At 33.6% G+C, this 10,950-nt stretch overlaps 3 protein-coding genes across 4 annotated transcripts; 1 reads left to right on the plus strand and 2 right to left on the minus strand.

The window, feature by feature from the left end:
- Positions 1-436: 436 nt before the first annotated feature.
- Positions 437-1,500, minus strand: LOC129235724 (40S ribosomal protein S29). The gene is made up of 3 exons (XM_054869729.1): positions 1,364-1,500; positions 822-921; positions 437-756 (listed from the first exon to the last, which is right to left on the minus strand). The coding sequence occupies exons 1-3, from the start codon at positions 1,423-1,425 to the stop codon at positions 748-750; spliced, it is 171 nt and encodes a 56-aa protein (XP_054725704.1). The 5' UTR covers positions 1,426-1,500; the 3' UTR covers positions 437-747.
- A 1,222-nt stretch (positions 1,501-2,722) lies between these two features.
- LOC129253140 (uncharacterized) lies at positions 2,723-5,728 on the plus strand. The gene is made up of 4 exons (XM_054891403.1): positions 2,723-3,549; positions 3,688-3,729; positions 3,851-4,990; positions 5,054-5,728. Exons 1-4 carry the CDS (start codon positions 2,901-2,903, stop codon positions 5,305-5,307), a joined length of 2,085 nt encoding a protein of 694 aa, XP_054747378.1. The 5' UTR covers positions 2,723-2,900; the 3' UTR covers positions 5,308-5,728.
- A 2,423-nt stretch (positions 5,729-8,151) lies between these two features.
- On the minus strand, positions 8,152-10,674 carry LOC129253478 (N-alpha-acetyltransferase 80). 2 transcript variants are annotated; one of them, XM_054891872.1, is made up of 2 exons: positions 9,417-10,501; positions 8,152-9,302 (listed from the first exon to the last, which is right to left on the minus strand). In XM_054891872.1, exons 1-2 carry the CDS (start codon positions 9,447-9,449, stop codon positions 8,799-8,801), a joined length of 537 nt encoding a protein of 178 aa, XP_054747847.1. In that variant the 5' UTR covers positions 9,450-10,501; the 3' UTR covers positions 8,152-8,798. The 2 variants fall into 2 exon arrangements, with proteins under 2 accessions (XP_054747847.1, XP_054747848.1); XM_054891873.1 differs by lacking the exon at positions 9,417-10,501 and adding an exon at positions 10,522-10,674 and having other exon boundaries at positions 8,153-9,302.
- Positions 10,675-10,950: the final 276 nt, after the last annotated feature.

The following is a 10,950-nucleotide window of genomic DNA, read 5'->3' on the forward strand; positions in this document are numbered from 1 at the left end:
GTTACTTTGATTTGAAATGTTGGCGCATATAATAAATATTCAAATTATTCATCAATAATCATTTAGTTGAATAAATTTTCATTCATCAAGGGAACATATGTAGAAATGAACAAGCAAATTCTTTGCAAAATGCCGTCGGCTAATCGTCAATTTGAATTTCTACAGAAGCAAAAGCAGAGAACGTTCTCTGTGTGCAGAGCCAATATAGGAAGAGAGAATTCACTGCAATCAGCTCTGTTAAACCCCGGCCGCGGTTAGACTTAGCTCTGTTAAACCCCGGCCGCGGTTAGACTTCATTTTTGACAATTCACACCATTCGTAGCTCGTGAGACTTCTCTATATTTAACGTTCTCTGCATTTGTGTATGCACATACATATGCTTTATGCTCAATTGTAACCCAAAACATCATCTTGATCTCGTAATAAAAATACAAAATTAAATCTTGTTATGGTTTATTTTCACCGGAAAGCTTAAATAAGATATTTCACTTTTTAATGGAAAATTTTAATTGCTTGTACTCCCGCTCATCTCATCAACAAACCATTTCAGTTCATCAAATCAATTGCCTCTTATTCAAACTTTCAGATGATATTGTTGTTGTTGCTGCTGTTGCTGTTGTTGCCCACATATTAATCCACGTAGTTTGCCTTATTTGTATCAGCAAACCGCTTGTATTAATATGTGAAAAGGTTTTGATGACACACCCTAAACGCGTAGTGTTGTCACCGAATGAGAATTATCTCCATTTAATCGAGCTGCAATTAAAGAATTCGAAAATATCAGTTAAGCTAATTAACATTAAAATATTTCAATTTTTTACCTTCTTGAAGCCAATGTCATTGGCATACTCTCTAAAGCACTGACGGCAAATGTTCAGCCCATATTTACGAATCAAACCATGACGGTTAGAGCAGGATCGGCTATAAAAAAAAAAACAGAAATATTAAATAACACGTTTTCACTTTTTACTTAAAATAAAATTTTATATAATATTTTAGTTAAATTAATTAGTCTTACGCACAAAATATGTTTCATTGTAGCTTACAGTACCAATTCTGCATTTGCACAAGAGCAATTATCAAGCAGAAAGATCGTTTAGCAAGCAAATTTCTTTTGCCACCCTCAATTAAGGAAATTACACATCATTTAACACAATTCCCGTACTCAACAGGGGGCAAATAAAACTTAAGCATGAATTCCATCAAATTTCATGGTGCCGTCAGAAACACTCATGGCCAACTGGTCTGTCACGCTAACATAACCTCAAATATTTTTGCAAAGACAATTTTTGGGCGATTGATTGAAATTTTTATTCTAACCACTACATTTTCTTGCAAATAAAAATCACTTTTAATTATTTACCAGCATCTTGAGCCTGGGCCATATTTACGTGGATGAGAATACCAAAGATTTGCGAAACCCATCTTGGTTATTTCACTTCAAGAATCCAAAAGAAAGGAAATATGGCCGGCGTGGTACGAAGTGTTGAAAAGGGTGTGGTGAATTTTGACATATAGTACTAAAGTGGCAACATAGAATGCTGCCATTTTATTGGGAATATTTTCATAACCGAAAGCCTACCTCAGCAATCAGCCGTAGCATACGAAATTTGTAAGTGTACTTAAATTAATCACATATATTTTTTCTGGAAACGGAAAAAAACATTCAAACGGTAAACGCTAAAAAGAATTAAAGAGAAATAACATCAATTATAGTTCAAGAGTCGTATTCTTTTTAATTTTGAATAAATAATATATTGAAATAAATTCGAGACTTAAGCTACATTTGTGAGGCACTTTTTTAATCATTTCAACAACATCTGAGAAATCGGCTGTAAAGTTGCTTATCAACAGTTCTTACAAAGGTACCAAAAGTTGAAGAGGTTTAGTAAAATTTTCAGCGAGTAAGCATTTAGATAAATCGGAATAATATTATGTATTATTTATTCACTTTCTGTTTTAAAACTATTTTCAATTTTCGAATTGTCAAGAAGAATAAGCAAAGATAAATATACAATATTCTAAAGAGCAAACTGCAAAATCGCAATTACAATGCAAAATTAGGTTAGAATAACTTAAACCATGCAAGAAAACAGAAATGTGTATTTGAAATAATTTTGTTGAAGAGCATTTATATAGGCATTAAATAAAATATTTCAACCATTGTTGAGTGTTTTATAAATTGTGCTTTAATTCGACGTGAAATGCTTAAAATGTATACAAATGACGCTGCATCCAGCAGAACCACTTCTGCAACGGCGCCTCTTTCATTGAAAAGGCAAAAAAACTGCACTTGGAAACTCTACTTTTGATGTCATTGCTACAATTTACCACTGTGCACATCTTTTAAATAAGATTTATAGCAAAAACAGATTTCAAACAAAAAAAAAAAAAGAAAACAAAAAGAAAATTTTCAATTACGTCATCAATCTGTGAAATTCATTGAGAGCGGGGTTCGGTTCAATGATTGTGCATCCTTCTGTATTCCCTCATCCGTAAGTGTAGACTTCCTCTATTAAAAATGTACAAATGTTATTTAAAATTGGTTAAAATCATTACATATTGTTGAATAGATGGAAGCAAAATAATTTTGTTCAACTGCGAATTAAGAACTATTAGAGAAATTTCATAAAAAAATCTCTACACTTTTTTATTAAGCAACCCTGAGGTCTGGGGATATTGTTCAATCCATCCTCAAAAGCAACCCTGTTGTGCAGCGATTTGACAGGTTAGCGGCTTTCAAAAGTAACGCTTTGATAGGACCCGATTGAAAAAAATAGTGAATGTATTCTTAGCGAGCTTTGAGGAAAATTTAGACAAGAACAAAACAAATTAGTTTTTTCGCACCTGTGTTCAAATTTTGGGGATTTTTCGTGCTAAACTAATATCAGGTACATAAAATGGACGCTTCGAGACAAACATATAGCGAAGCAAATAGTACCGGTGTATCCATGTATTTGTCGTTCGATTCCAGTATTTCTAGTGCAGCTTATAAAACATTGGAAGCAACCACAAACGATCTCTCGATGTTATTTGACGCTGACCGCGATGAAGAAACTGTTGAAAATTCTCAAGAACTGAATCAAAACAGTACATTGGAAGCCTTGGATTCGCATTTGAAATACCTTGAATCAGTCAAGGATATGGACAAATTTTCGCAGCTGTCTGTTGTGCCAAAAAGAGTGTTGCAAGAGTATAATGTTGTTAGTTCAACACCGACAAAAGAACAGCTACTGCGTAGTGTAGAAATCGTTCGAGGATCTAGTGCAGAAAGGTGCTTGGATCTTAAGTATGCCTTCATGGCTATAGATGAGAAAAATAAAAGCAATCTAGCTTCGGATAAGGAGAATGTATTACCTTTGAACGGGGTAACTGTGTTATCTGACGAAAAGCCTAACGTATCAGCCATAACAACAAAGGAGCAAATAACCTCAGTGGTCGAGGAAAAACCTATAAATAAAAATGTTGGTGAAGACACAACTACTAATGGCGATGAAACAAAAAAAGTCGAGGATGATGGAAAAAACGCGGTTTCGATAGAAAATAAAGGTAAATAAATAATCATACATAAATATACCTGATCTGTTGGTCTGTAAAATAAAATAAAACTAACTAGAGTTTAATTTGTCGAACGTATTACAAATGTGAATTTCTTTTATTTTTTAATTTCTATTTTCAATACTTAAGCTGAGGGCGATAAAAAAGTCAAAGCTCCGATAGAAAAAAAAGGTAAATATTCATTTATAAATTTGAATATTTTTGTGTTCTACAAATCATGACACTGGAATAATTTGCCAAATATGTAAAATACCTAAATATATTTTTTCATTTCTAAATTAAATTTTTTTAGCTATAAACAAACGAATCTCTATGGTTAAGAAGCCTTCTTGTGAACCTAACCTTTTAACTAATCGTCCATCCAGAATTGCCACAAATTCAAATAAAAGATTATCCGTCAATAACGTAGGCATCAAAACGGATATTGATAAGGAAATCAGTTCAGAAATACCAAAATTGCTGAACAGAGTATTGAAGTTCACTGAAGCTACTATCGCCGATGATAATAAAAAAACTACTGCTGCGCTAGATAAACGTAAGTCAATTTTGTCCAATACGAAGGGACGTTCGTCAATGCTACCCACAAATGTAACGCAGGCTGGAAAACGTCCTTTCGCGTTTACTCAACGTATGTCGGTTTTGGTAAAGACAACTTTAAACAGTCCGGCTCGTAAAATTAGTCGTTATTCCGTCGTACCACCTGGGCAACAAAACCGGAAAAGTGTCGCACCAAATGTACTATTACATCCCAATCGCAAAAGTATGCTTCCGGTCGGAATAGTACAACCCTCAAAGGGTGGTCCCAATGCAAAAATTCAAACCAAACCTATTACTGAGTCCATAAAATGTGTACCAGCAAATCGAAAGTCTATCTATCCCATTGACAAACCAAACATTGATTCGCATAAAACTACGAGCGCTTCAACATTAGCACGATTCAATACGAAACCCCGTCCAAGTGTTGTTGGGAAAAACGATACCTCGTTTATTTGCAATGTTTGTGGTAGAAAGTTCAGCATCAAGTCTCTATTAGATGCCCATAAACGCTCCCATGAAGGCGATGGATTACCGGCATTTGTTAAGAAATCGACCACAAGCATTTCGAACAATGCTGCAGCACTTTCTCAAACAAATGGTGTAAATAAATGCAAATATTGCGATAAAAAATTCGTGCTACTACGCACTTTACACATCCATCTTTTGCAAAACTGCTCCAAAATACCATCAAACGAGAAACGCAAATTGAAATTCCATGAAATGGATCACCAAGAAAAAGCACAATTGCCTGCCTTTTTCCACACCAACTCCTACAATGGGAAGATTAATTCACAAGCTCAAACGGGATCTACGCCAAATGCACCGTCACAGCGTTCACATTCAGATTTGAGTAGCATTTCTGTAAGTTCTCTAGATTCTACCAACGACAAAAAAGGTGAATATAAATTGAAATATAATAATTTGTGAAATAATTAGCTAATTTCTATATTTTGCATAGCCCTTGCTGAGATTACTATGATAGCAAACACGGCAACTTCCGCAGTTGATGGTTTAGTACCTGAAATGGCGGCACCTTCTGCAAGAATGGTCAAGAAAACTACTGCACATGCTGGAGTGCATCGTACCCCCAACAAATCAATTATTTGCCATATATGCAAGATGTCATTTAAATGTATAATGGATAACGTACAGCACAATATGACGGTACACTTCCAGAATACTGAAAATAAAAAAAGTGAAAGTAATGCCTAGAATATACCAACTAATGCAATTGTTTAAAAACGTTATTTTTTAAACGTCTTGCCTTATTACTCTAATATTTATTTTATATGTTTTCCTCTTACGTAGTTTATTTACGTTGCTTTTTATACTAATGTTCTATATGTTTAACGCAATGGAATATTTTCATTCAGTACTTTCATTCTTCATTTAGACGTGTTCATACAATATTTCTATTCTATTAAATATGCGAATTACATACCTCAAGTAATTGCATATGGACCAGAATACAAGTATGATATTTAAATTCTAGTATTTAGTTTCCTTCTAAAACAATGCTCGGATATGTATTTGAAAAACTTACGAATTTTAAATTTAATTGTCCTGGTTATAATTTACATATAAACTTATAAATAAACACTTGGCTCTTGTAGTTTTGCTGATAATCACGAAATCCTTTATTATGATATTGTTTCAAACTCCGTATATGTATTACTTCAAGAAGATGCTTAAATGTACGCAAATCCAATTGAATTAGTCCCCTGATTAGGATATTTCATTTAGCAATGAACGTTAAGGAGACAAAGTGGAAAACTTCGTGAATCGAAGGATTCACATTCTTTTCCTTTTTACATTCTTTACGCTTCTACAAATCAGCGGGTGTCGGTAAAATTGAAAATAATTGACATCAGTATGTAAAGCAATTGAACTACTGGCACGCTGCCGATAGCGCCTGGGACACAATAAATTCAAAAGTGTACATATACTATACATTCAAAAGTGTCGCATACATGACAATACAAATGCGGAAAATTTTGCGATATTTTTCCTTCCGGTGGAAAATTGGTGGTCATTGCCAAAAATGCGAAAGCGTCTAAGTACACACATGAACATATATTTATAAAGCTTTAAAAGTAACTGTGCCGCGTATTGGTTGCAACAAGTATACATTCTTGGGTATGCATAGTATGCATATTTACGCTCAATGTAGTATGCCAAAAACTATGCCAGATGCATTTTTCAAAGCATGTACATATATGTACGTACATACATATGTGTACACTCACATGTGTACCTTAAATTTCACACCAGCGCTACGCTCTTGTTGCACCATATTCTGTTGTGATGCGATAGGCAGACGAGAATAAAAATAGCCAGACATAGCAATTTCAGCAACATCCAAATTTCTAATCTGTATTGTTGATTTCTTCTTGTTCATGTCGGCTGCTTTGCCAAGCCTAATAGAAGCTATTATTACATTTGTTGTTTTTGTCGCGTGCTTTGTGGCAATGCATCCACGGAAAGGCATATGCATATAAATACATATATATAATACATGCATACATGTTCTGATCGTCACACATGTCGGCAATGGTTGGTGGGTTGCTGTCGCCTCGAACTTGAACTTGGGGAAATGAAATTATGATGCTATTTTAATGGAACTTCGTTGTGTGTGAGATAAAGGCAACAAAGTTGATTGAATTTGATAGACAATTCTTTTACACATGTTTGCTTTGGTGTGCTCACAGGTGACTCAATATGCATATTTTCTGATCTTATGTTGCTTCTCTGATCAATTCACTTCTTGGCCCATATATGAATATTTTCTAGTTTTTGGGACCTAAAATTATAATTTTAACAATTCAGTAACGAAATCAATTTCTTTTTAACTAATTCGGTAGATAAATAGATAATATTCGGTCTATTACAAACGCCATTATTCCAACATCAACCCTAAACGTTCAAAACCTGCTTATCCAACATCGGTACCCACCAAGCACATTACCCCATACACACGACTCCGTATTGGGCACACCATAATTACCAGCGTACACCTATTACAGGGTAATACATCCAACACCTGCACCTTCTGCCAAGCACCAGTCAGTGTACATCACTTACTAGTATCCTGCCCAGAATTTGCTTCTCAAAGGCATCACCACTTCAGCAACACAGATCCTCTTCTGCTTCTAAAAGAAGCCACTGAAGAAAACATCAAAAATATTTACAAATTTCTGAAGGACATCGACCTACTCTGTCGTATCTGATTCAACATATAGTACATCACCAGACAGCCGAAAGCCTCTGCTGCTAGCGCTGCGTTTGCTTAGTTTACTTTTAATTTTATTATCATGTAAGCTTTTAAAAATAAAAAAATAAAATAAATAAAAATAAAAATGTTCGATTTTAAATACATATCCCAACTTATTAAAAGTTAGTCAAATAAATCATTTTGAACTATGTTGTTGTTGTTGTTGTAGCAGCATAAACATTACCCGTACATATGCGAGGAATGCTGCTGAAGCGGCCCTTGGCCGGATATAAATCCGGGTCGCTCCAATTACGTAGAACCGACTGTCGTGGGAACGGTTACTATATTTACATTTGGTTGCATTTCTCGAATAAATGCCATACGAGAAGTAAATATCTCATTTATTATTTAGTACCATATTTACTTACCAGTGCCTAACTATTCTCCCAAAAAAGAAAAATTTCAATATAATTTTAAATGTTTTATTTTTTTTTTTTCAAGTTTTAATATTTTGCGTTTTATAACTCATTGCGTTTCAATATGTTGCGTTGTATGTTTGTATTTCACTTTTCGGTTACTTATTTAATATTATATATATTTCTAAATCTACAAAGCGTATTAACAACTACATTCTTAAACAATATTCACATAAGAATGTATTATCCTAAAAACTACACATACATACTTTACTTTTATGTACTTTTGGAAGATTTCAACGTGTGATATTTATTGACTGACTCACTCTAAATATTTAATAATTGCTTTGATAAGTTTAAAACACAGCTGAGCTTAGTTAACCTCCAAGGTCCCCTCTGGATTTTATATTATAGAAAACTTATTTTTTAAATAAAAATATATTTTTTTAATTTATTTGATTTCATAAACACAAAGACTGATTTCGAAAAACTAGTACAAATTAATAACAGTTATAATTAATAAACAATAAGTGCAAAATAGTTTGTCGAGAGTGCCAAAGATAATGCTAATACATAGCCAGCAATACTACAGCTCTTATTAGCTTATCAGAAAAATTAAACACAAACTTTAAAATACAATCAAAAAGCAATATTAAGAAATCAATAGCAGTAAAAGTCTGTACGTATATTAATGGAATTATTTGTAGTGCATCAAAACGCATGGCTGCTTGATTAGCGAATGATCCGAAGAGAGAGCTGACATTTAACCGAGTTGGCACAAAATGTACTCATTTCAATTTTTTAGTTTTATCATCTAAATACTTTCTCTATTTACAGTCCGTAATTCATTTCCTTCGTTCAAAACAAATTTAATTTGTTAATAATATCGACATAAGCTTGTGCGTTTCTTCGATACAGTATTTTCTAGTTATAGCATATTTTCTTTAAAAGCTGTAAAGCGTGTAAACGTAACCTCCTCTGGAAGTGATCTCCATTCTCTTCGTAATTTCGCCAATATCCAAATCACCAGCTTTCACATTGCCATTCGTTTTTCTCAAAAATACTGGCATTGATATCTATAAAACTTTCTTCATGTATTTCTTTTTGGCATTCTCTAAACTGGGCAGCTCACAATGACGCGGCCCATACATTGAAATGGGCGCACAGTACTCATAACCGATACGTTCATAGAAACCATCTTGATCGATAGTTGATAAATAAATTGCTTTTAAATCCAACACAATTCGACAATAGTCTTCCGCAAATTTCATAATTAATTTACCAAAACCTTGTCCACGACAACTTTTGTCCACCACTACCGACTCAATGAAGCAGGCCATCTTTTTGGACGGTATTGGACTTAATTTACAATGAGCAATAACACGATTCATCCCGTCCGTAGTTAAAACTAAGCTGCAGGGCAGTGTATCACAGGAAGCTTCAAGCGAACGCATGCGAGCTGTCTCACTTCGCGGCCATTCAGAGTTAATCAGCTCGCATGTCTTCTTCATTAGCTCGGGATAATTGTGTATCGGAACGACACTGAAGGGACTACCCGACACATTAAATGGTGGAAGACCCTAAAAACAGACACAAATGAAGAAGTTAATATCATTTAATCAAAGCGATTACATCAAGGATTGTATTTTTATTCAAAACTAAGCAGTTCAGCAAATAAATATGGTAAAGGATACCTCATAATATGGTTCCGACTGAATGAAGCGCATAGTCAGTTAATGGTATACGTAGAGCGACTACTAATTGTATGATTATTTCCACAACTGCAGAGAGCAGTAAAACGTTGCTAAAATTCTAAGCATAAAATATTCAGAATTGTTTAAAAATATTTGTACTCGACAAAATTATGTTTATATTTTTTGTGAAATGTACGTACATACATATGCACACATAAACAAAACATTTACCAGCAAGTGAATTACTGGACTCACGAAAAGTTTATCAGAAACACATCTACAAAAATTTGTCTCAATTGGTGTAAAACTTTATGCAAAAACTAAAACTATATTTTATTTTATAAACATGTCAAATATGGCGAGTTTTATATATTAAACACATTTGACTACAGTCAATTGTGTTCTTAAATCGGAATGTTTCCATCGCATAATTTTTTTTAAATTCTCTGTGTCGTAGAAATGAAAGCGTTTTAAACAATTAGCATTTCAAATTTAAACATTTCTACGGAATTCCATAAATAAGAGAATTTTATTACAGCGACATACTAATAATAGGCCAACATGTATAAATGAGTATATTTTGAGCGCATCCATACGTATGTATGTATGTGAACTTAGTCTGGCACAAGGCAGTTGTCCGTGAATCTCAAGGTTCATATCCAATCGCCTTGAATAGTGATAAAGTAAACAAATTAAAGGAGCTAAAGAGCAAAAATATTTCAAGTTGCATAATTTATAATAGAATTTCTTAATAATAGATTTCACAAAAGCATGTATGTATCAGAGAATATGTATATTCAACACATATATGCATACGAAGGTAATAAGATTCTGGAGATACGTTTGGATGCGACACCATCCGCGATGAAAGACACATTCATTTAATAAAATCGGTCATTGAGCTGGTATTGTCAACTAAGGCTAATGAGCAACGAGCCACACAAATCTAATTTTATACTTGTAATTGTTTCATAAGTATTAACAGTTGTTTAGATATCTGATTCAGCCTAGCATTTTAAGCACAACAACAACGCACATATAGAGCATATTAATACAAAAACACAATAAAATTTGCACAAATGGAGAATCATAAATTGATTTTTACCATGATGTTATTTCTTCGTTGTTGCTCTTCTTTAGAAACGCCACGACGGACTGCAAAGAACGAACTGATTGAGCTGCCCAAATTTGCGCTGCCTCTGCACCGTTGTGGATTTGTTAGTTGATTACACACCTTTCCCTTGTGTAAATAATTGCTTGTTGCTTATGACTTTTCAATGGTTTTTACTTAATATTTAAAACTAAACAGTTGTCGGTGTTTTGCAATATTTAAATTTACTACTCATACATTGATATGTTAATATTTCTCATACACTTCACGCTTCTATAAATTGGTATTATTTTTAAGTGAATATATTATTTATGAAAATCCTCAGCTGGCGCCAAAAACGCCGAATTTAATAGGCAACAAATAAAACAAAATTTATATAAATAGATTTTCGCAAAAGGAAAGCAAAGTAAAATGGAGTAAATG

Source organism: Anastrepha obliqua, chromosome 1 (genome assembly GCF_027943255.1).
Source record: "Anastrepha obliqua isolate idAnaObli1 chromosome 1, idAnaObli1_1.0, whole genome shotgun sequence".
In the NCBI taxonomy this organism is placed as follows: Eukaryota; Metazoa; Arthropoda; class Insecta; order Diptera; family Tephritidae; genus Anastrepha; species Anastrepha obliqua.

Bases quoted from the DNA above. Each gene is read 5' to 3' on its own strand.
- LOC129235724 (XM_054869729.1), bottom strand. From the start codon at position 1,425: ATGGGTTTCGCAAATCTTTGGTATTCTCATCCACGTAAATATGGCCCA. The intron at 922-1,363 runs GTAAATAATTAA...TTTTTTTTATAG, and splicing joins GGCCCAGGCTCAAGATGCTG to CCGATCCTGCTCTAACCGTC.
- LOC129253140 (XM_054891403.1), top strand. From the start codon at position 2,901: ATGGACGCTTCGAGACAAACATATAGCGAAGCAAATAGTACCGGTGTA. The intron at 3,550-3,687 runs GTAAATAAATAA...TCAATACTTAAG, and splicing joins GGTTTCGATAGAAAATAAAG to CTGAGGGCGATAAAAAAGTC. The intron at 3,730-3,850 runs GTAAATATTCAT...AAATTTTTTTAG, and splicing joins AGCTCCGATAGAAAAAAAAG to CTATAAACAAACGAATCTCT.
- LOC129253478 (XM_054891872.1), bottom strand. From the start codon at position 9,449: ATGCGCTTCATTCAGTCGGAACCATATTATGAG. The intron at 9,303-9,416 runs GTATCCTTTACC...GTCTGTTTTTAG, and splicing joins AGTCGGAACCATATTATGAG to GGTCTTCCACCATTTAATGT.